Source organism: Aspergillus wentii (assembly GCF_001890725.1).
Source record: "Aspergillus wentii DTO 134E9 unplaced genomic scaffold ASPWEscaffold_2, whole genome shotgun sequence".
Classification (NCBI taxonomy): Eukaryota; Fungi; Ascomycota; class Eurotiomycetes; order Eurotiales; family Aspergillaceae; genus Aspergillus; species Aspergillus wentii.
Genome location: NW_024467833.1, coordinates 2127803 through 2151541, shown reverse-complemented (window position 1 = coordinate 2151541; position 23739 = coordinate 2127803). Strand labels below are relative to the sequence as shown.

The 23739-nt window shown below is 48.8% G+C and overlaps 11 protein-coding genes across 11 annotated transcripts; 7 read left to right on the top strand and 4 right to left on the bottom strand.

Annotated features, from left to right (window-relative positions):
- Positions 1-1187: 1187 nt before the first annotated feature.
- ASPWEDRAFT_105070 (chromatin-remodeling ATPase CHD1) lies at positions 1188-5732 on the top strand (the record flags this gene model as incomplete). The annotated part of the gene is made up of 2 exons (XM_040827695.1): positions 1188-5548; positions 5606-5732. The coding sequence occupies 2 exons, from the start codon at positions 1188-1190 to the stop codon at positions 5730-5732; spliced, it is 4488 nt and encodes a 1495-aa protein (XP_040692554.1).
- Positions 5733-6895: 1163 nt separating this feature from the next.
- Positions 6896-8194, bottom strand: ASPWEDRAFT_105756 (C2H2-type zinc finger protein; the record flags this gene model as incomplete). Its single annotated transcript, XM_040827755.1, has 2 exons — positions 6896-7587; positions 7660-8194. 2 exons carry the CDS (start codon positions 8192-8194, stop codon positions 6896-6898), a joined length of 1227 nt encoding a protein of 408 aa, XP_040692553.1.
- A 618-nt stretch (positions 8195-8812) lies between these two features.
- On the bottom strand, positions 8813-9878 carry ASPWEDRAFT_24755 (aldo/keto reductase family protein; the record flags this gene model as incomplete). Its single annotated transcript, XM_040832660.1, has 3 exons — positions 8813-9293; positions 9346-9778; positions 9827-9878. The coding sequence occupies 3 exons, from the start codon at positions 9876-9878 to the stop codon at positions 8813-8815; spliced, it is 966 nt and encodes a 321-aa protein (XP_040692552.1).
- Positions 9879-10289: 411 nt separating this feature from the next.
- ASPWEDRAFT_36553 (uncharacterized protein) lies at positions 10290-11031 on the bottom strand. The gene is made up of 2 exons (XM_040834489.1): positions 10823-11031; positions 10290-10770 (listed from the first exon to the last, which is right to left on the bottom strand). The coding sequence occupies exons 1-2, from the start codon at positions 10943-10945 to the stop codon at positions 10453-10455; spliced, it is 441 nt and encodes a 146-aa protein (XP_040692551.1). The 5' UTR covers positions 10946-11031; the 3' UTR covers positions 10290-10452.
- Positions 11032-11299: 268 nt separating this feature from the next.
- ASPWEDRAFT_36552 (uncharacterized protein) lies at positions 11300-12269 on the top strand. The gene has a single exon (XM_040834488.1). The coding sequence runs from the start codon at positions 11574-11576 to the stop codon at positions 11982-11984; it is 411 nt and encodes a 136-aa protein (XP_040692550.1). The 5' UTR covers positions 11300-11573; the 3' UTR covers positions 11985-12269.
- A 604-nt stretch (positions 12270-12873) lies between these two features.
- On the top strand, positions 12874-13675 carry ayg1 (heptaketide hydrolyase ayg1; the record flags this gene model as incomplete). Its single annotated transcript, XM_040827813.1, has 4 exons — positions 12874-13157; positions 13216-13348; positions 13428-13501; positions 13609-13675. Coding segments are annotated over 4 exons (558 nt in total), but the record flags the coding sequence as incomplete, so codon positions are not given.
- Positions 13676-18214: 4539 nt separating this feature from the next.
- Positions 18215-19311, top strand: ASPWEDRAFT_344534 (C2H2-type zinc finger protein). Its single transcript, XM_040834003.1, has 2 exons — positions 18215-18347; positions 18402-19311. Exon 2 carries the CDS (start codon positions 18414-18416, stop codon positions 19257-19259), a length of 846 nt encoding a protein of 281 aa, XP_040692548.1. The 5' UTR covers positions 18215-18347; positions 18402-18413; the 3' UTR covers positions 19260-19311.
- Positions 19312-20504: 1193 nt separating this feature from the next.
- Positions 20505-22272, top strand: ASPWEDRAFT_36547 (uncharacterized protein). Its single transcript, XM_040834487.1, has 3 exons — positions 20505-20939; positions 21014-22044; positions 22185-22272. Exons 1-3 carry the CDS (start codon positions 20594-20596, stop codon positions 22194-22196), a joined length of 1389 nt encoding a protein of 462 aa, XP_040692547.1. The 5' UTR covers positions 20505-20593; the 3' UTR covers positions 22197-22272.
- On the top strand, positions 22185-22691 carry ASPWEDRAFT_36546 (uncharacterized protein). Its single transcript, XM_040834486.1, has one exon. The coding sequence runs from the start codon at positions 22216-22218 to the stop codon at positions 22606-22608; it is 393 nt and encodes a 130-aa protein (XP_040692546.1). The 5' UTR covers positions 22185-22215; the 3' UTR covers positions 22609-22691.
- On the bottom strand, positions 22646-23009 carry ASPWEDRAFT_344525 (uncharacterized protein). Its single transcript, XM_040834001.1, has one exon. It carries the CDS (start codon positions 22896-22898, stop codon positions 22683-22685), a length of 216 nt encoding a protein of 71 aa, XP_040692545.1. The 5' UTR covers positions 22899-23009; the 3' UTR covers positions 22646-22682.
- On the top strand, positions 22836-23385 carry ASPWEDRAFT_36545 (uncharacterized protein; the record flags this gene model as incomplete). Its single annotated transcript, XM_040834485.1, has 1 exon — positions 22836-23385. A coding segment is annotated over exon 1 (202 nt), but the record flags the coding sequence as incomplete, so codon positions are not given.
- Positions 23386-23739: the final 354 nt, after the last annotated feature.

Sequence of the window (23739 nt, the reverse complement as noted above, 5' to 3'; positions counted from 1 at the left end):
AACGATCACGCGTCGAATACGGAGGGGAACAAAAAGATCAAGAAGATGACTTTATTATTATGAAAGATCTCTACCGGATGGCCAGAAATGACAACACCGCAGCGATAGGATCAGATGCGCAGGAGAAAAAAACGCCGAATATCTTCGCTGGACAGAGCTGACCAGTGACCACCAAGTAGAGAGCAAAGAAGAAACGTGGTTTCGAGGCGTCGACTCGAAGAGGGGCTCAAAAGAAAACTATGTCAGGCATTAGTATTGTGGGCGCTCTTGTGGGATGTCTGCCTCAGGCATCTGCTGCAATTATTACAGGCCATTATTTGCATCGCCTCCGATTGGCCCGTCGGGTCGTCGAGAAAAAATCTACCGGAAATAGTGTTGATCCGAGCGATACAGCCACGTGATGCGACGTTTGGCGCTAAACCGCTTGGGATCTCGCTTGTTTCCACGCTAGCCCCGATTACGGATAGCGCGTAAGTGGCAGCCTGAAGGCTCAGGCCAGCAAGCCGATCCCTTCACTGCGACTCGTTCACCTCCAACGAAACACTCGCTCGACTCCCTCATCATATTCTCAGCAGCCTCTCTCCGTTCCTCTCTTTCCTCTCCACCACCACGTTCCGACACCACTCCCCCTCACCACCACCACCCACCTTTTCTTTTCTTTCTTTTAATTATTGCTTTATTCGATTTTCTCTCCACCGGGGTCACCAAGCTATGGATTGTGAGTATTTTATTATTCTTCCTTAGCCATTTCAGACGTGTCCAAGTACGCTCGGCTGGGGTACTTCTCCACGCTATCGACCCACCGGAAGAGCCCAAGAATCTCTATACATCTCGTTGTATTGGCGGGTTTCTGAATTTCTTTTGGCCAAGGTCTGGTTGTATTTTTTCTCCTGGGTCTGATTTTGTGATTGGAATTGCCTTTGCCCCCGTTGTTCTGCTACCAGCCCTCGTCGCGTTTCATCCAACCCGCCATCAAAAATCACCTCGATGCATCAAACCTTATCTCATACCTTGTTCTACCGGCTTTCAAGCTTCTATTAACTGAGATCTGAGTCGCGTACCCCTGATTACCCCGTCCTTCCCTATTGTACACCTCCCCAGCGTTTAATTGAGCTTCAATGCTGATTCTTCCGTCTCCAATAGCTACTAGCATGGTGATCCCATCTCCTTCGGACCCTCCGACCATGATGGCGGTGACCAACGGCTATTCTACATCCCCGGTCTCCAATACTGGGAGTGTCAGGGATGAACCTGCAGCCAATGACACTGGGAGCCTATCTGATCCCTCTGAACAGCACGTCGCTTCCGAGTCCTCCCCCGAACCGGATGCCGCGGACGAGTCCTATGATGCGGGTTCCCCCGATGGTGAAGGTGAAGAGGAAGCCTCTGCGGAGGAAAACAGCTCCAGACAGGGGAGTCCCTCGAGTGCAGAAAATTTTTCATCACCGGAAGCAACACGCGGGACGAAACGCAAATCGTCGCCGATTGACGAAACCACATACATGAGAAACAATCCTGACCTCTACGGACTTCGTCGAAGCGGTCGAGCTCGTATGACGCGTCAGGTGGCCCAATCTGACTCTGACTCTGACTCCGATGATGTTGCGCCCCGCGCCAGGCGTCGACGCCCTGCAGCCTCTCGACAATCCTCGAAACTCCCCTCCCGCTCTGCCACCCAGTCGTCGTTTTCTGAATCGGACAGTGATGAGTACGGTGGCAGTCGTGCTCGCACGAACAAAGCAAAACGTCGACGCCTCCTCCAGGCCTCCTCTAACGCGCCCTCTCATGCAGAGGTCCGCTTCTCTACCAGAAACGCCTCGAGGGTCTCGAACTACAATGAAGATAATGATGACTCTATGTTTGAGGATGATCCAGAGGATATGACAGAAAACTATTGGGTTGATAACACGGCTGAAGACGACCGCCCGGCCGTGGACATCGTGTTAAATCACCGCCTCAGAGAGGGCGTAGATCCGAACAACCCCGACATCGATCGCCATGACTTTGAGTTTTACATCAAATGGCAGGGCAAGTCACACTATCATGCGACATGGGAGAGAGACGATACTCTTGCAAATTGCCGTAGCACGCGACGTCTTGACAATTATGTCCGCAAGACTCTTTCCGAAGAAATTCGTTTGAATGTCGGCGATGACGTCCCTCCCGAGGACCGAGAAAAATGGAATCTCGATCGCGAAAGAGACGTCGATGCCATTGAAGACTACAAACAAGTGGAACGAGTCATTGGGATGCGTGAAGGTGATGATGGAACGGAATATTTGGTCAAGTGGAAGCGATTATTCTACGACGCGTGTACATGGGAGAACGAAGAGCTGGTCAGTGAGATCGCTCAACGGGAAGTTGACCGATTCTTGGACCGTTCGTCTCGTCCGCCTATTTCAGAAAAGACCGAATCCAACCACCTTACACGCAAACAATTCGAGACCATCAAGGGCACTCCGGACTTCCTGCAGAATGGTGAATTGAAGGAATTCCAAGTCAAAGGCTTAAACTTCATGGCCTTTAACTGGGTCAAAAATCGCAATGTGGTGCTTGCCGATGAGATGGGACTGGGGAAAACTGTACAGACTGTTGCTTTCATCAACTGGCTACGTCATGTAAGGCGTCAGCAGGGACCTTTCGTAGTTGTTGTCCCCCTCTCGACAATGCCATCTTGGGCCGATACCTTCGACAACTGGACACCCGATCTGAACTATGTTGTTTACAATGGTAACGAGGCTGCTCGTGCTGTTCTCCGTGAGCATGAACTCATGATTGACGGCAACCCTAAGCGTCCCAAGTTTAATGTACTACTTACAACATATGAATACGTGCTGCTCGACTCATCATTCTTGAGCCAGTTCAAATGGCAGTTTATGGCCGTTGATGAAGCACATCGGCTGAAGAACCGCGATTCCCAGCTTTACACAAAACTGCTGGAGTTTAGATCCCCTGCCCGCCTTCTCATTACTGGTACCCCAATCCAGAACAATCTTGCCGAGCTCTCCGCCCTGTTGGACTTCTTAAACCCTGGTCTTGTTGATGTCGATGTCGACATGGACCTGAATGCTGAAGCAGCCTCCAGTCAGCTCGCAGAGTTGACAAAGGCCATTCAACCCTTTATGCTGCGTCGGACGAAGTCTAAGGTTGAATCGGATCTCCCACCAAAGACCGAGAAGATCATCCGGGTTGAGCTTTCCGACGTCCAATTGGAGTACTATAAAAACATTCTCACGAAGAACTACGCAGCTTTGAACGACGGTGCAAAGGGCCAGAAGCAATCGCTTTTGAACATCATGATGGAGTTGAAGAAAGCTAGCAACCACCCTTTCATGTTTCCCAATGCTGAAGCTAGAATCTTAGATGGCAGCTCCCGCAGAGAGGACGTGCTTAGAGCCATGATTACCAGCAGTGGCAAGATGATGCTCCTGGACCAACTCCTGGCGAAACTGAAGCGAGATGGCCACCGCGTGTTGATCTTCAGTCAAATGGTCAAGATGCTGGAACTTCTTGGCGACTACATGGAATATCGTGGCTATACATATCAGCGTCTTGATGGTACTATCCCTGCGGCTGCTCGTCGGCTTGCTATCGAACATTACAATGCCCCTGGGAGCAGCGACTTTGCGTTTATTCTCTCTACCAGAGCAGGTGGTCTCGGAATCAACCTCATGACTGCTGACACCGTCGTTCTTTTCGACTCGGATTGGAACCCACAAGCCGATCTTCAAGCCATGGCCAGAGCTCATCGTATTGGGCAGACTCGGCCTGTCAGTGTGTACCGTCTAGTTTCGAAGGACACAGTTGAGGAGGAGGTAATCGAGAGAGCTCGTAATAAGCTCCTTCTTGAGTTCATCACTATTCAGCGTGGTGTCACGGATAAGGAAGCAACCGAAATCCAGAACAAGATGGCTCGGGGTGGAATTTCTATGAGCGAGCCTAATTCTACCGATGACATTTCTCGTATTCTCAAACGCCGCGGTCAGAGAATGTTTGAGCAGACCGGTAACCAAGCCAAATTGGAGCAGCTCGACATTGACTCCGTCCTTGCCAATGCGGAACTTCATCAGACAGAACAAGCAGAGGAGATCCAGGCTGATGGTGGTGAGGAGTTCCTCAAAGCCTTTAACTATGTTGATATCAAGGTTGATGACCTTAGCTGGGACGATATCATTCCTAAAGATCAGCTGGAAGAGATTAAGGCCGAGGAGAAAAAGAAAGCAGATGAAATGTACCTGGCGGATGTTATCGAGCAGAACAAACCTCGCAAGCGCAATGGACCCATTGATGAGCGAGACACCCGAGAAGAACGCAAAGCCAAGAGGCAAGCGAGGGCTCAGGTCACCATGGATGATGGTGACGAGTCCGATGGCGATGTTCCATTGGATCCCAAGCGTCCGCTTGTTGAGAAGGAATACCGCCATCTGCTACGAGCATTTTTGCGATATGGTGATATGAACGGCCGCGAAGAAGACGTCGTAAGGGAGGCTCGCTTGTTGGATCGTGACAGGGAGACTGTAAAGGCTTCGCTGCGCGAGATAACAGACAAGGCGGCTGCCCTCGTAAAGGAAGATGTTGAGAAGATGGAGGCCCTCGAGCAGGCGGGCAAAATGCCCACCAAGAAGGAAAAGAAGGCTGTTCTTTTCGATCTTCACGGGGTGAAGCGCCTTAACGCGTATACTATTGTGGAACGCCCCAATGAAATGCGCATCTTGAAGGATGCCGCTGCTGCCGTGCCAGATTTCAGGAACTTCCGGGTCCCTGAAGCCACAAAGGCGGCTGATTACAGCTGTCCGTGGGGTGCACGGGAGGATGGCATGCTCTGCATTGGAGTTGCACGCCATGGTTACGGGGCCTGGACGCAGATTCGGGATGATTCTGACCTTGGGCTTGGGGATAAATTCTTCCTCGAAGAGCATCGGGTAGAGCGAAAAACCGAACGACTCAATAAGGAAGATAAAACCACCAAATCGCCTGGAGCTGTTCACCTTGTTCGTCGTGCGGACTATCTGTTGTCTGTCCTGAGGGATAAAGTCAGCAATGGTACAAGCGTCCTCGCGAAGAGAGCGGTAGAAAATCACCACCGCAACAATCGCAAGAATTCCCGTGGCCTTGCCAGCGCTAGTGTGTCTGCCTCTCCGGCGCCTTCAATGTCTCGCAAAGGCCATCGCGAAGTGGACCGGGCACGACACCGGTCTCATGGGGTCCGTGATAGCGTCGAACGCCATCACACTCCCAACCACGACCGGCCGAGGTCTGTTCATGACCATGATAGGCCCCGCCATCGAATGTCCGATGCGTCGAGCGAAGAGGTTCGTCGCCGCAAAAACAGCGAAAATGGTAGCTCCGGCAAAGAGGACATGTCTCGCTTGTTCTTCAAGCCAATCCGTGATGATTTGAAACGAGTGTCCTCGGTCACCAAAGAAAACTTCCCAGGCAAAGCAGCCAGAGCTTTGGAGCTGCGGGACCTGCTTCGTAAGATTGGCGATTTCATACGACGCACTTTGCAGGGCGAGGGCTCCATGCCTTCGCTTGAAGTCCGCCTATGGTAAGTCTGGATCGACTCAATTGGCCGCACTTTCGGACTCGCTAACTCGGATGATAGGCATTATGTCGCCGTGAACTATTGGCCAAATAAAGACGCCGGAGGGGCTAAACTTCAGGAAATGTACCAAAAGCTGAGCGCTGCTCGGGATGCCAATGCAGCCAAGCCAGCTTCCAACGGAACATAGGCCTAGAAGCGAAACTGAGCTCTAGCTGTGGCGCTCGTCGGTCATTGCCTTCAACTTTCGCTTTTTGTCGCCGAAGTTGAGCAACCGCGTTTGGTCATCTATCAATTCCAACCATCCTACTCTCGATTCACGTCTTCTTAACGGGCATATTTCAGTTTAGGCAGCTTTGCGTTTTTGTTATTTGAGGTAAATATGCATCATTGGGAAGCATCGCGACGGCGTATGGTATGATTCAACGAATGGGGGTTGAGCACGAGTGGATATCATACGATATTAGCATGACTTGTTTGTTTTTGGCTTTTTTTTTTTTTTTCTCATGTGGTTGTTTTCTTTTCATATCTAGCAAGGGCCCCCTTATATAGAGCGACGGGCCCTGCGATCTATCTCCATCTTTTCATTTTCTCTTATATGGCATGGTCCCCCCTACACGGTGTGATGGGCCTTGCCAATACAATTTTTTTTTCTCATCCAGGCTCGGTGCCCCATATTGGGGCCCCCTTTTCGGTGAATGGGTCTTATGGTTATGTCCTGTGTTTTTTTATCTTATTACCTTCTCTTCATGTATCTTACTGGGGTGACTTCCTGGGCTTTGATTTCGTTTGAAATTTTTCATTTGACCCAGGACACCTATTGAAATGTTTTCTCTAGACTATTTTCTTGTTATTACCAAATGGTGTGTGGCTGGTTCATCTATTTCTGGGTTTAGCATCGCGACCAAAATGCTTCCAATTCAATGTGTCAATATGTGGGCAAGATGAGAAAAAAAGGAGCGGGTTTCATATTTCTGGCTTTTTATGATAATTCTTCGTCTTCATTTGTATGCAATCAATTATGATGGTATATCGTCTTTTGATATGCAGAAAATGACTATACGGGTTGTCCGAAAGATTTGATTGTTCTTTGCTCAATAGTAGTAAAGGCAGTACTAGTACATGCTGGAATATTTCGACAAAATAGCTAATTCCGTAACTAAATCAATGCACAGATGAGAATAGAAGAGAAACATAATCCCGACAAGGAAAAACCTTGACTGTAAAGGAGAAAGAAAGAAGAAAGAAAAAAAAAAAAAAAAAGACGCCCTTCCGTCCTGAATTATACCCATAAGAAAGATAAAAGAAATAGAGGAAAGAGGAAACCATTATCAAGGCATGAATTTTTCCGTCTCATGTTGGGATAGCCCCCGAGTCGGGGTGGGGTTTTGCATCCATTTCCATGGGGTGAGATAGTTGCTGTTGTTGTTGCTGCTGCTGTTTCTGTTGCTCTTGTTCTTGCTGTAATTGATGCTGATGTTGTTGTTGGTGTTGTTGGTATTTTTCCAGGCCATCGGCATCATGGGCTACTGGCATACCCTCGTTGCCAACGATGGCACTGAATAACCGGAGCTCAGCGTCAATCACATCATCAAATATGGCCTCCTTTTCCATCCAGGCTTGTTTCCTCTTTGGTGCTGTCTTCAACCAATCATCCCGAAGCTTTGAGGTCTCCTTCTCTGCCCAGTGGATCTGGCGACGGAGCAATCGGTACAGATCTTGTGGACGGAGCGCGAGCTCGTGTTCGTCGAAGCCGACCTCGGGCCCGAACTCGGGGAGCTCGAACTCATCAAGGTCTTCGGTAGCTGCTGTTTCATCGTTGGCGCTTTCGCTGTATTGATCTGCCTCGTCCCTGGGGGGATGCGATAGCTTCAGCTTGATGCGCTGGAGCTTACTAGCGGGGGTTGCGGCGCCGGGGGTCAGGGCGGACAGGGGGGCATTATGATGTTTGGGGACGGGGTCAGAGGGTCGAAGAGCTTCCGTTTCATGGACGGTTCTCATATGTTTTGCGAGGGCATCTGAACGGGTAAAACTTCGGTCACATTCTGTAGTTGAAGGCTTGGGGTTAGTCTGACGGGATCTGCATGATGTTTTGGGGAGGCAGGGTACAAACTCACCAGGTAGCGCACAGTAGAAGGGCTTCTCTCTGGTATGACTCCTCATGTGAGCCCGCAGCGCATAGCCGCTCGCATGCGTTTGGCCCTTTCGACTGCAATCGGTCCACTCGCAGGAGTATTTCTTCTGTCGGCTGCCGACATGGTCGTTGTGGATATGCTGGACGAGGTCGTCCATGTTGCCCAGGTCGCGGGAATCGCAGCCTTCCCATCGACAGACGGTGATCTGATCATTGCCTTGGCCGCTGTAGTCATCATCCTGGCCGCCCCCAATAAGGGCCAGCGTGCCAGGAGAGTTGGGGATGTCGCCGGAGGTATCAGACGAGACGGAGGTCGAGGGGGAGGCGGGGGGAGGCATTTCGTCCTGATAGCTCATCGACACGGGGGTGTTGCGATCCCAGGAAGCGACTCCAGTGCGACGACGCTTAGAAGGTGGCAGATTGGACGCGGATGGAGAGAGGCCCTGCTTTGCATCCTCGCGATCCGACATGTCGTCGGAGGCGATGGAGGAGAGGGGGGAGCCGGGGGATTCGGTCATTGCGATGGTGAATGAGGGGGTGGTGGGCTAGGAAGGAAGCTGAACGTGTGGTTCGGAAGTGAATTTGGATCAGAAATTCACGGCATCAGCCGGTCTGGACGTGAGCATTGATGGATGGGCTGGAGAGGAGAGATCGAGTATACAGCGGCAGGGCACGTGATGAGGCTATTGCGGCCGGAGAAAAACTTGCAAGCGAACCTTTTCAACTCCCACAATTTCTTTCCTTCGCTCAATGCCAAAGCCAGATACTTCTATGATGATGAAGATTATTTATCTGCAGATACAATGTGTGCTCACTGCAGGTTCTAACCATTGTTTAGCTTAATATGACCACGATGTGTACTGATTGCATGGTAAGTTAACTTGAAACAGCTTGTTTGAACTCCTTTTACATGATGATTATTCTTTAAGAATTCTGCAATTCCTACAATCTCCTCTTTTGTGAGATTGGATGCTGACAGTTCTACACTTGATCTGATTTTTTGTTTTATTTCTACTCATTTTGCACACAAATTTTGTGACATTGAGCTAACTAGCCCAGTATATATAGGAATTGAATATCTATTGTTAATATCTACATCATGCCGTCCTTAAGGCATCACTATCACCTGCCTAAGATCAGTACCGGGCACCAACAACCTCGTGTTCATTGAGGATGCCATCGATCTCGGCCATCTCCTCATCCGAGAGACGCGGGACTCCCTGCACGTTCTGAGTGACTTTGTCGGCTGTGGTGCCTCCGGGAATAGGGATGATGGTTGGCATTCCAGGCTTGCCACTGAGGGAGAGAACCCAGGCCAGCGCGATCTGCACTGGGGCAACACCTTTGCGCGAAGCCAGCTTCTCCACCTCGTTCACCAGCTTGATGTTTTGCTTCATGGCTTCATCTTGGAACTTGGGTAGATGGCGGCGGAAGTCGCCTTCCGGGATGTCAGAGACCTTAGTGAAGGCTCCTGCCAACACACCTCGTCCGAGGGGCGAGTATGCGACGACAGGGATGTTGAGTTCCGCGCAGACTTTGGCGACGTCGTTCTTGAGAATGGTGGTGTCGAATAGAGACAGTTCGACCTCGACTGCTGCAATGGGGTGGACCTTGTGTCTGTAAATTGTTAGTTAGAATTATCGATAGAAAACAGGAAATAAAAACATACGCTCGCTGAATAGTCTCCGCATCAACTTCACTCAACCCAATGCCTCCAATCTTACCCTCCTTAACCAATTGCGCCAACACAGTAACTGTCTGTTCAACGGTTGTGTTCGGATCCTGACGAGCACACTCAAAGATATCAATCGTCTTCTTCCCGTCCAGCACCCTCAAACTTTCATCCACACTGCGACGGATATTGGCCTCGGAGCCATCAGGAACCAATTGACCCGGCTTCAAACCACCCTTGATACTCAAGACAACCTGCTTAGCCTTTTCGGGGTTCTTGGTAAAGTACTTGTTGAGCAGATGCAGGGAGTTGTATTCGGGAGTGCCGTAGAGTTCGCCTCCGTTCCAGAAATTCGCGCCCAGGTTGAGGGCTGTGTCGAGGGTTTCGAAGCATTGCTCGTGAGAAGGGGGTTGAGGGACCCAGGTCATTCCTGGAAACATTAGCATCCGGTGCGTGTTTTCGGATGTTGAAGACATACTCATTGTGCCATAGCCTGTATGGCCGATTTCCTGTCCGACGAGAGAAGGCATGATGTAGTTGTAGCTGTAACTGTAGGCTGGATTGATTGTTGATATTAAAGCTGTATCTTGAATTATCGCAAAGACAGTTGGTATTGACTTGTATGAGAAAGCAAAGCGCGATGAGGGGCAGCTTTAAATAAAAGTAAAAAACAACGGAGACCCGCGGAGACATCATGGACCCTCCGTTATCCCCACCATCCCTCCGGACATCGACGCTCGACTCTCGACAGCTCTTACCAACTACATACTGAGTGTGGTCTACGAGTTAGTAGAGGCTAAATGACTTGCCGATGTCTATCGGAGACCGGTCTTCGGGTTTTGCCATTTCCTGCACATGGGAGTGCTTGCAAAGGTATTAACGGGTTTAACGCAAAGCCGGGGCGCGAACGGAGTTAAGAGGTGGATTTATGATGCTGATGCTGGACGTCCGGTGATCTTCGATGCGCGAACAAAGTCAATTATTTTGAGTATTATTTTGCTAGCATACACTAATAATACAGATAATCCTCTCCTTTCATCATAATTCATAAGTCTGAGAGAACAACAAACAGACACTCCATTCTTAGACCATACACCCACTTAGCTATCGCAATGTGATCTCGTCACTGCTATCCAGCGCTGTCCTGAACTTGTGCGCCAGCGACTTGTACAAGGTGTCGAAGAAGCCGTACAGGTTTTTCGTGGGATCAGGGAGACCGTGATCACCACCACTGACGTCTGCGTTCTGGTTGGCCGAGTTCTCGTGGTCGGTCTTGGTGGCATTGGTACTGTTGCTGTCGTCGATGACAGCAGGGTCGTCGTAGGAGTCCGTGTGGTCCATGCTGTTGAGCTTGTCAAAGTGTTGGATACCGATTCGAGCCAGCATGTCAGAGAGCAGGTCGTTTGAGCCGGGGATCATTCTCTGGTTGATGCGTTAGTAGGTTGGAATTGATAAGGAGAACTTCAGGTCATACTGGGCTGGGAGAGCGCTCGTGCAGCGAGGAATCCTTATTCCCCGACATTGCCATGGGATAGCACTGAACAATGGCCGACAAGGCCAAGGCCACCGCGAAGAGCGCGAGTGATAATCTGAACATGATGATGTGGTCTAGAAAACGGGAACAGGGCTGAAGGGAGATACAATAGCCAATTCAAACCCAGTTGTCACGATAAGTAAAGAGAGATGGCAGTGGAGATGTGATCGACCAGCGACTTGATATAATATATCCCTTTGTAAGGCTGTTCCGTTTACTTTGCTGTGTGGAATGAGGCTGCATCCAAAGTAAACGTTCAGCATTCCAGTTGATCCGAATCATGCTGTTGCTACGGAGGATGACAGACCTACTGGCTATAAGATATTTCCGAGGCGTGAAGCCATTCCCAGTTTGATTGTGTTGGAATGTTGCTGGCATTCGAGAATCCGATTGGAAAGACAAGAATGGACGAGGTTGCAGTGTATCATATCCTGTCAACTGCCGGTGCTAGTGTTTACAAATCGATCATCCAGTTTATGCATGATCGCTACAGGGATATCTCGTTCAAAATATCCTCAAAATCAAATCCTCTCTCCTACGATGTATCGTTTAACCGGATAGCCGTAGAAGGCGGAGTTCCCCGCAATCAACCGAAATGAAATAAATCATTCCCATCTTCCTCACCCTCACCATCCAACCCTCTTCCATAAACCCAACAACCTCAATTGCAAAGCCCATCTTGTATACAAACATGTCCTCCAACAACCTCTACGAGCAAGGCCTCCAAACCAGGCGCGAAGTCCTCGGCAACGAGCACGTCAACCGCACCCTCTCCACCAACACCAGCGACTTCACCCGGCCCATGCAAGAATTCATCACCTCCTGGGCCTGGGGCGACGTATGGAACCGCCCCGGTCTCGAGCGCAAACAGCGCAGCCTCCTCAACATCGGCCTGTTGATGGCGCTGAACCGGCAGCCGGAGCTGGGGATGCATGTGCGCGGAGCGATTAACAATGGACTCAGCGAGACGGAGATCAGGGAGGCGATTATGCATTCCACTGTTTATTGTGGTGCACCGGCGGGGATGGAGGCGTTGAGGACGGCGGAGAGGGTGCTGGAGGAGATGGTGGAGAGGGGGGAGTATACACGGGAGTTGCAGTAGGATTTATCTATCCCTTGATGAGATGCAAGGGGTGTAGGTTAGAATGCATTGATTTTCTTATTTAATATTTGGTTTCATGAGATGCGATAGCAACATACAGTAGCAATTGGATAGCCATGGTTAGAATCAACCCGTGCACTGGGCTCTTCGCTGCAGTTGTCTATGGCTTCCGGTCAGAGACAAATGCGTCGTTCACACCGAAAACATGGATGATGGGAGTCAAATTCGATACTGTCTATCCTCATCATGGACCGATCAAGAATCTGTGGCAGAACAGATAGAATAACCAGGTGAGATCCATGTGTGAGTGAGAAAACCAGTCGGTAACAGATATCAGAGCGCGCACGCAGCCTACCAATTCAACGACGGAGCCCACGAGGACTTTGAACCAATTTTTGAGCACCTGATCGAGGTAATCCTGCCCACTGTCTAATCCATGCACTGCATACTAACAACAGCAGCTCGGTCTGAACGACTCAGACAGCGAAGCTTACACCCAACCGGTGATGCCCTCGTCGACAGCGCCACCAACGCCCTCCAAAACAACCAACCAACCCAAGCACACCCTCTTTCTACGAGCCGCCACCGTCTACAGAATCTCTCGTCATCCCTACCCCAGCCCCAGCGACAAAACAAGCATCAAACGCACCGCCAACGAGCGCCAGAAACAAGCGTACCTGAACGGCACCGCCCTCTGGGCCACGCCCCTCACGAAACCGTCGTCCCACACACCCAATTGCAGCAGCACAGATGACCCCTCCATCCTCATTTACGCCCGGCTACCCCAGAATGCTGCTATTGCTGGCCCTTGTCCCGTTGTCTTGATGATCGCTGGATAGACGGCTCGTCCTGACCATACACTGTTAGCAGACCACGTGGTTGAGAAGGGCTGGTCGATATCCTTGGCACAGGGGACAGTCCTGCAGACGGTCGCGATCCGCAGTCAGCGGATCAGATGTGGACGAGCGTGCTGGACTGGATGCGGGGCCAGGCGCAGTTGGACGAGCAACGGGTGGTGGCGTGGGGGATCAGTACGGGGCCCTACTATGCGGCGCGAATAGCCTCGACGCATGGGGGGAGGATAACGGGGTCTGTAGCGCAGGGGGCGGCGACGCATTTCTTCCTGAGTCGGGAGTGGTTGGGCCGTATTGATTGGCACGAGTATCCGTTCAAGTGAGTGGAATGGAGTCATGGATGGGTGTGATGGTCTAATCAGGGCCGTACCATGCAGGGTGACACCGTATCTAGCCGCCAAGTTTAGGTTCTCGTCTGTGGATGAGTTGCTCGAGGATGGGCAGGACAAGTTCTCACTCGTCACGATTGGGATAGCGGATCAGTCGTCCTGTCCACTGTTCCTGATCAATGTGAGTTGTCTGAGATAGATTGGTCATTGAGCGCAGGTCAAGACCAGACAGAACCAGACCAATGAGAATAATTCCACAGGGAGTCGAGGATGGTATCTTTCCCATCGAAGATTCCATCGAAATGCTCAATCATGGGTCTTCCAAGGAAGCCAGGTAAGTCCTGCATAGTGCATACCCTACTGCCAGTCTGCCACTCTACTGGCTCTCGACTCCATTCGACTCCATCAGTGTGATGAATCTATCTATACTAAGCCAGGCAGGTTTTTCCCGAATGCCTCACACATGGGCGGCTTGCAAGCCATCACCGCCATCACCGACTGGATTTAAGAAACGCTTGCAGTCGTAATCGGGAATCATCAATTCCTTTGGCCTCGGGTTCAGCACATCACATCCTATACACAGACATCAGTTACTCCGAATGCTAGTATAATCAACAGACCCTGCTATACTCACCCGCACCAAAAAAACCCTAAGCCCCACCACCAAGCATTTGCATTCGTATGCATCTACGTAACTTGACGTTTTCTCTCCACGATGCCGCATAAACAAGGCTCAGGCTAGCGACAAGGCGTTCCGCACCAGCACTGAAGTCAGAAAAAAAAAAAAAAAAAGAAAAAAACAAATCACGATAATTCATAAAAATAAACAAACCAAAAACCGGGGTCACAGCTTACGTACGAATTCCGAAGGGCCCAACAGTCATGAACCAAGGCGGTGCAAGTGAAGTTTGATAGGATAACAGGACGCCCCGTCCGACTAAAGCAACGGAGGGTCGGTTAGTGAGGGAGTCTAAGGACTAGGATGTATCTATATTAACTCAGACCTAGACAGCCACTATGCGCGTAGTGGCTGTGACGAGCATTTCTAGCTATATCTAAGGGTGTGGGCTAAGCAGAGTAGTCTGTATCTACGCGTGGCATGGATGGCAGTTGCTAATCTAATTCCCCACAACCATGACGTCTCCGCTTACGCAGCTAGCTAAGCTTGTTCCGCTGGAGATGTGGATGGAGATAGTGTAGATGTAGATAATACCTTGATGTGTGTAGAGAGGCTGTGTCGGGATATGCACGGAGAATAGTATGTATTGTATGTAATAATAGAAAAGTGTCAACTGTGAACTGACACAATCGTTACAGACAGACAGTGGAATATGGTTTATCGTGAAGAATCGAAATGACAGTTGTGGGGTTGATTACGTGGATTCTCCGAGGACGGAGCATAATGTATTGTTAGCTTCGTTAGGAGATTATTCGAGAGATAGCACGATAAGATTATTCTACGAGTCGTTAGAACTGATAGTGTACAATAGTAAGTATGTTAAAAACAAAAGAGTAACTATTGAACACTATATAAGTTTAATCCAGATAATTTATATAATAGGGTACTCTGTAGTTATTGCTGTTGCCAGTCGATCAGATCAGAGACAAATCAGAGACAAATCTAGGGCTGCGCCGAAACTGCCGACCGCTTATGTAAGGCAACCCCGCTTATGTAACGGTCACACCTCCGAGTCATGGATGAACCAAAGTTACTGAAAGTTACAGTCAAACCTTGTTTCAGACCCTGTCGATCTACTGTGTCTGTCATTGATATTCATGATAGACATTGGATATTCTACTATCATTATTCATTTGTATATAATTGCTAATTTTAAAAAGTTAGTATATAATCATTATATTACTGTGTATTCCGTAAATATAATATAATATATCTGTCCCTGAAGATCAAAATTGTACCTTGGTTGAGCATGTCTGGGAATAATACACGGCAAAAAACAGGAAACAAATGCCATCGGATTTCGATTCCCAACCAGGTATTGACAGACAGGGCCTTGTCTGCTTGACTATATCCGAATATAACTTCACTAGACCACTCGACTACCAAAAGCAACCCAGCCTAACCTATCTAATTTGCCGAGCAAAGTTAGATGGACTATGGAGCATAAGCAAATTTGTAAACACTGGCTGTTTTACCAAAAACCAGCTCAACTACCTAGTCAACTGGGCAGGATTTTTTTCTTAGTCTCAGGGTCTCTCGGCCGGTGAAACAACAGTCACCCTGTAGTCTGGCCAAGTTCACGTCTCGCTTGGATCTGGACCGGGCTAAACACGAATGGATTTCAGGTCGAGGAACGGTGGAGTCGGAGAATGGGGTTAGTTGATCTGATTGGTTGTCGTGCTCGGATTGTGGTCCGAGGGCTGTATTTTACCGTACTAGTCATTTCACTGCAGCCGCAGTACCACCTTAAGGGCCTACCTATCTACTTCCATGTACTACCACTGGTAGGTAGGAAGTATCTGGTACCTACTATGTATATGTATAGACATGTACATAGTAGATATAATCCATGGATTGTATATATTCATGATTCATGAATAGATATATGAATAGATAGACAGATGATACACCAGGTCCACTCAAGTCACCGTTGAACTTTGCATACACCAATAAATGATGCAGACGGAAGAATAATTAACACAGACACTACTGCGTACTATCGATCGTATTCGACACGAGCTGCTGCCTATACTTATGCAGGGACCATCCAGAGTCGACAAAATCATTAAGCGCTCCTATCTATCCGGTCTCCATGTCGGAAGTTTATGTCAGTTGTCATTGACCAAAGGAGGCGAAGCATGATTATGCTATTGGTGATTACATCGATTTGATGAGACATATTATCATAATTTATAATTACCACAAAAATAATATACTGATGAACTATGGAGAACATCAATCCCAGCAATATAAAAAGATGTTGATCAAAAATTGGCTATATCTTGGCATCAGCCATCATGTACTTTATTCTCCTCCATCGAGGCTGTACATACCTAGATACTATCTAGGTACAGCCGGTACAGCCTACGCGTATCCTGTTTGCGGCGCAGTCCGTGGCGCCCTCCATGATGTGTGCACGAGGGCGTCCTCGGATTGGATATCCGAATAGTCCACCCAGAGGGGTACCGGTAGATTAAATGTCTTGAAATCCCGGCCTAGTTCGGGTTTTTGGGAAGGATGGGCTATGATCCTAGATGTCTTATATGCAGGGCGTCACGTCCGGCTCGTCTCTCCGAGAGGGCAAGCTGAGTCCCAACTCGTCCATAACAGAAGATTTGGATCCGAGTGGGAACGGTTTTTGGTCTTCCAGAACTGGTGATTAACTTCTAGTACGTTACTAGTTCTTACTGAGTGTAATATACAGTAAGAAATAGCCCCACTGTCTGCTCAAGCCACCAAGTTGCAAAACCCCGAGATGTCCGGAGTAGAGTACCCAAACAGGGAGCGATGAACGGGATGGAAGGGGCAACTATCGCCGTTCGGAGGTGTTGGATGTCAGCATGGCAGTGATTATTTACAATTATAGTAGCAACCATAGTAGGAAGATGCGCCAGGAAAAGGTCCTTGATTGACTAGTTTGAATCGATGTGAATGGGCGTATTCGGAATTACCGAGCTGCCTCCTGATCCGACTTGTAATATCCGTTCTGCATGGCTAAAAGCTTGTCCGTCTGACTTTCTCTGGGGATGGAGCGGGGCAGGCATTAATTTCCTCTATTTGATTTTATTTTATTCTATTGTATTTTATCTGTCTATCTATCTATCTATCCTATTCTATTTATTATATTTAGAATGAAAATAGAATAATAATAAACATATAAAGATAGTATTCGTAGAGAGTACTAGAAGGAGATCCCTGCATGTATTAGATACGGCATGTAAAATACGCTAAGAAAGCGCCGGCGCAGACTAAAATAACAAAAACATTGCTTTTTCTTTCTTCTTTTTTTTTTCTCATATTTTTTCTGTCCGGGAACCCTGGAAACTTTTGATTAAGATAGAGAATACCAGGTATTATTGTTATAGCTGGTAATATATGCTCAACGTTACACCCTTGTTGTACCGAGAATCACCCGTCTCCCTTTTTTTTCTTTCTTTTCTTTTTTTTCTCTCTCTATTTTTCTATCTTCATCTCCATAATGTGCAATCTAAACAACTGTAATCCTATGGCAAAACTGACCCGTCTTAGTCTTCTGCTGACGACGGGGCCACGTACCAGCCAGGAACCCAGGACCCAGGGTCATTGCTAGGGCGGGGAATTGGCATCGATTAGGGATTTAGAGCAGTTGGTTAGATTCTTTAGGGTCAATTAGGGGTCCTCAGGGACTGTGGTTGTGATGGCGATTATGTGGTCGATTATGTATGTCTGGCTGGGGTCTGGCGGAACTTTGCCGGCAGTTCATGAGGGTAAAATAGTCAATATTCAATAGTTGATTCTTTTTAATACCGTCTATCGTCGATGCCTAATCGCCTGTCGAATCTGTGCTGCTCCACTGCGATGGGCCAACTGCCTCTAGTGTGTCGTGGACTCTTACACTGCATCGCATCCCAGATGGCCAGAGCTTCTGAGAGAGACCCTGGAGCAGTTTCATGATACTTTTTATTCTTCCTCTTCTCTCTCTTCTCCTCTTCTTCATCTTTTCCATCTTCTCTTCTTTCAATCCGTCCTTCTCTTTCAACTATCTCTTCTATCCTTATCTTCTCTCCTTGTTCCTTCTTGTCTTCCCTCTTTCTCTTCCTACTGCTGATCCTTTCTACTCTTCATACTACCCCCTCCGGATCGACATCAATCCCACTTCACCTCCATTTCTCCAGTTTAACTACTTTCTCCTCCGTGGCAACTCTTTATTTCACTTCAAGCTTCTCTCTTTCTCTCTCCTTTAACGACCAGCCCGGTTTATAACATTGCAAACTGAACCCCCACTTCATCAACTGGTCAAAAAACACCCCGACCTCAAAGAACAATCTGCTTCATTTCCAATCCATCCATTTCAACTATTTGCTTCTTCCATCTGAGACATTGACGGATTGCTCGGCCGACTATATATACAAGACGAAATCCGCCTCTGATCATTTGCTGTCAGATCTGCACTTCGGGTCTGTCAACAGACCGAAAGCTTGTTACACGACGCAGAGGGCAAACATCCTCGATCAGCTACCTGGTCCGTCTGCCTTTTCTTCTTTCCCTCTGTTTTCTCCTCACTAACCCTTGACAGTTTCACCTCAGAATGGCCTGCAAAGCGAGCTTCGTGTCGATCTTGAACAATGACGATAATCCATCGTTCACCGTTCGATCTGCTCCCCGCCTCTCCAGGCACCACTCCAGTCCTTCATACCCTTATTATCCCGACCAGCAACAATCATTGATGCCCGACTACCGCTCCTCCAACTATCCCGAATCGACCGCCAGTTCACCTCGAATGATGCGGTACCCCTTTGACCCAGTCTCCGAAGCCGCTCAGCCCGTCTCGCCTGGGTCCTCGGATTGCTCCCATGACTACATGACCAGCGGAAGCACTAGCTCCTACTTTCAGTTCAGTCGTCAAGACTCCTATGCCTACTCATCCTCCATCACACCGGCAGAGAAGCGGCTCAGTGGTGCTTCTTCGGCGGAGCCCCCCTCCCCGCAGAACTCGATAGGTGGATCAAAGGACATGGCCGCTTCGAAGAGCATCCGAAAGAACAAATACCCATGCCCGTACGCAGCCAGCCACAACTGCTCAGCGACCTTTACGACATCGGGCCACGCAGCACGACATGGAAAGAAGCACACCGGGGAGAAGAGTGTCCACTGTCCAATCTGCAACAAAGCCTTCACCCGAAAGGACAACATGAAGCAACACATCCGAACCCACCGCACCCACTCCGAGGACATGCCCACAGGGATGCCGGAACGGAACCGAGACGGTGAAGCGAGCAGGTGGAGAACGACTACGACGACAAGAGATGCTTCAGGACACAACCACAGCCGATCGATCAGCAACCAGTCCCAACTAGATGGAAACACTTATCACAATGTGGCTGGGATGCCGACACGGACTCCAAGTGGGAGTCACCGTCGGACGCCTTTTTGAATGATGCCTCACGAATGATTGAGATGCAGTTTCATGAGCGATCATGATAAAAAGATCAGCCTGGATTAACCTGTTTCAGGTAGGGGAACATCGCTTTCCCCTTTTAAAACCCATTTATGGTTTTTATGATTGCAACTTGGCTCTGATTATTAGAGCAACGATTGAAGAACGAAAGCGTCACCAGAACGCAGAGGACCGCAGCGCAGTCCTCACGAAATGATTTTTCATTCCTACCAGCGGCATAGAATAGAAATGCCCACAAGACAGACCAGACAGCCGGATCTCGTCTACCTGTATACAGAAAGAGATCTCCCATCTCTTCTCTCATTTTGTCTCATTGAGTTTATTTATTCCTCTTTTTTGTCAGCTTGTCAGCATTGTCAGCGTTTCTGTTTGTGATTGTGATTGTGAATTTGCCACGGCAATTTTGAGCCACAGGCTCGAGGGCCGGCTTTGTTATGTACATTACTACGATTGGGTCAGAAAAAGCGACCCATCAGCCTGGAGATACCCGGGAATGATGATACCATTGAGTTATATTGTGTCGTGTGTTCTATCCACTTTGAGTGAGATGTAAAAAAAAAATTGATCGAGATGAACCATGGAACGAGAGGCCGGAGATTAACCTACAGTACTGTAATTGCAACGAAATGTGGATCAGGAACCCCGACCCAAAGAAAGACTCGATATGGTAGAGATTGGAGTTACAGTATGTTTGTATATCGATATATTTACTTTGTACTATGAGATGGACTGACTGATTATTCATATTGGAAGATTGATCCAATGCAAAATGATGTCAAATGACCAAGAAAAACCCATTCTTCTCCAAGCCAGATTAATCAGAAATCCCACAATTAGACTGAAATCATATCCTGTACATCACCATATAAAGTGATGTTATTGGAAGGAAGGCGACGTTTGCTGTCCACCATAACATCATAATCGCTGCATCGTGCATTTCCAGTACCTGCAGAGAACATGATTGCCTCCATCAAATCCAGTTATTAGATTTTTCCATTTCAATTGAATTCATTTTGTTTCTACCCTTCTTTACCTACAGGGATACAAAAAAACGAATATAAATACTCCCTACTATCGCGAACTCCAGCTGTCTTAAGGCTGGATGAAACCCCTTGTGTTTCCAATCGACGTCATTTCTAGCTCAACTTCAGCTGCCCCGCTTTGTCCCTTGCCACACTTTATTTCGCTCTCTCTTTCAATCTCATCCATCTCATCTCACCTATTTCATCCCCTTTTTCCCTTCCTTTCTTTTATTTCCATCTTCATCTTCCCCCCATCTAATAAACTCTATTATCCCTATCCCTACAATCATGTCCCACTACGACGATCGCCATTACCATCCCCACCGCGATCGATACTCTCACTCCCACGACCCCTACTACTACCCCGAGTCCGGAAGCCATTACACAGACCTCGCCCGTCCCCGGGAGAGTTCTGACTCTATCGAAGAAGTGCCCCGCGATTATGTTCCCGGCCAGTATGGTTCCGGTGCTGGGTATGAATACGGATACGGGCCTCCCCCGCGGTCGTCGCACGTGCGCAGATCTTACTCGGTGACTGGTGGTGGAAGAAGAGGATATTATGATGATGAGGTGGATGGGGAGTATCGTCGTCCGCGTCATCATCGGAGTTCGAAATATGCGAGGGAGTCGAAGCGTATGTTCAAACTGTTTTTTTTTATTTTATTTTTGGGTTTGATTTGAAGGGTTGAGTGTTGATGTGGGGTATAGGTGATCGTGATTATCGGAGATATCCATCTCGTTCGCCGTCGAGTAGTCGTTCGCCACCGCCGAGAACTAGGAGGCGGAAGTCTTTTGGTGAACAGGCGCTTGGGGCGTTCGGGCTGGGTAGTTCTACGTCTGCTGCTACTTCGTCGAAAAAGCATCACCGTGATAGTCGGGATCCTCGAGGTCGAGGCCGTTCTCATACCCGTCATCGTCGGTCGTACTCGTACTCGCCATCGAGGTCGAGGAGCAGAGGCCGTCATCGTCAAAGCAAGAGCGAGCAGCGTATGGCGCAGGCCGTGCAAGCGGCGTTGGCTGCGGGTGCGGTCGAAGCCTTCCGTCTCCGTAAAGAGCCTGGAGAGTGGTCGGGCGATAAGGGGAAGCGCATTTTGACTGCTGCCGTGACGGCGGGTGGTACTGATGGTCTGGTGGATAAGGACCCGCGCAAGCACCAGAAGCGACATGTGATTGAGTCAGCTCTTGCAGGACTGGCGACTGATCATTTCGTCAACGGGCCGAGGTCGAGGTCTAGATCGAGACATGGGAAGCATAGCTCGAGGCCTAGTTCTGACCCGCAAAAACGGTCTAACAGCCATAGCAAGGCTAAAAAGGCTGCTGCTACGGCGCTCCTGGCTGCTGCGGGTAAGGAGGCCTATAAACGGTACCAGTCCCGGGGTCGGGGTCGGTCCAGTTCGCGGTCCGGTGATGAAGGCTCTTCGGCGCCTCGTCACAGTAAGAAGCGGAGCAAGAGTGTTTCCGAATACCTCAACCAGGGCATGGCGGCCTTGGGTCTCGATGAAAAAGACAAGAAGCGGAGTGAAAGACGGTCAGCCCGCTACGATGATGAGTACTCGGATGAAGACCGTGATAGTGGTTATAAACCCAGGCATCACCGAAGTTCCAGACATGACAGCGATGATGACCAGGATTACGACTATGGAAGACGGCATCGAAGCTCCAGGTACGACGATGATGACCGGGACAGTGACTATGGAAGACGGCACCGAAGTTCCCGACATGGAGGATCTGCCAGAGATGTAGGTCGACCTTTATCTACTCGCGATAGCATACAGTACCCCCCTACCAGGTCTGGAGCCAAAGGCAATGATGGGCATGGCTCCTCTTCCACAACACTTGAATCTTCCACCAGGAACAGCCATTCTGACACCGGAGACAGTACTACCAATGAAGAGTCAACGCGCAAGAAAATGAACCGGGAGTCCCTGATAGCTGCAGGCCTGGCAACCGTGGCTACCGTGCATGCCGCACACAACGTCTACGGGAGTGTAGAAAAGCGCAAGCATCGCAAGGAAATGGTCAAAACAGGCGAGATGACACCGGAAAAGGCACGAAAGCAACGAGTCAAAGCCAATCTGTCGGATGCCGCCAGTATAGGCGTTGCAGCGCTGGGGATCAAGAGTGCAGTTTCTGAATGGAAGGAAGCGGACGAGAAGTATCGGAAGAAGAATACTTTCGAGAAGGAATGCACAGAAAGACGAGCGAGACGGGCGAAGAGTCACGATGTGCCTAGGAGGAAGTATTTTGTGCCGGATGAGATTGAGGAGACGGCGAGTCCTGAACGGCCGATTATTTCGTATTGATGATAATGATTATGATAATGAGTTATGATTTGACATTTCTACAATCAATAGACATCATATCTTGACATGGAAGTTCATCCGAGAACCTCATCTCGTATAATACACGTATATCCCACGAAACAAACCAATCTAATCTGATAAACAAACCGACTTCCTCCCTCCACCCCACCCCACCCCATCACAGCCAATATCACAATCACAACTAGGCAACCCCGTCCGCCTCCGACTGCGCCGCGCCCCAAAGCCAAGTCCGCCATTGAAGCGCGGAAATGGCGTCTCACTAATGTCATTACCTAGTGGTGGGATGTTATGTTAATCTAATCTATTTAATCTCGGGAACCGGTTTTATCAGATCAGGCGGTTCTGATTTTGGGGTGGTGGTGGGGGTTTGTATTATGTGAGAGTAGTCAGCGGTGAGGATGAGGATGAGGATGGGTGTAGTCAGAGTGAGAGTCAGAGTGGGGGTAAGGGTGTAGATGATGGGCTTTTATTGATTTCTTATTACTTGATTCTATGATTATGGTTACATTGTTGATTATGACTATGGGTAACTATGCTGACGGTGGTGATGGCACAGCACAAGGCCGCCAAAAACGATTCCAAGTACCCAGCAGCCAAGGACGATGGGTGAAACAGCTCCAGATGGGCATTTATCCTAGACATCCTATTGAAGATGGGGGTGGGTTGACTATATCTTTTCTTTTCGACTATTTACTATTTATACTTGTGACACGGCTGAGCTAATGGATGCAGGACCCTGGAGATCGTCGATGGGAGGGTTTAGAGTGCGTGGGATATCTGCGTTTATCAGATTGCAATCACTGGGTAGGCAGGTATGCTGCCATGGTGATGGAAATGTCGATAGTTACAGTTACTTAGATAGGAAATATAGGAAGAATACTAGAATCGTCACCAATCATACATTGACAACCTGCCAAGTTGACATCTATATACAAGAGTAGCATACATCCAACACCAAACCAGCAAAAACACCAATGCGAAATGGATAGTAAAATCGCCAAACGCTCGATCTTCCCGAAGAAATAAGATACAACGAAGACCAACACGCAAATAATAAAAGGATATCTGACAAGAACGAAAATCAAATGCTTCAAGCAGATTGCTGTACAC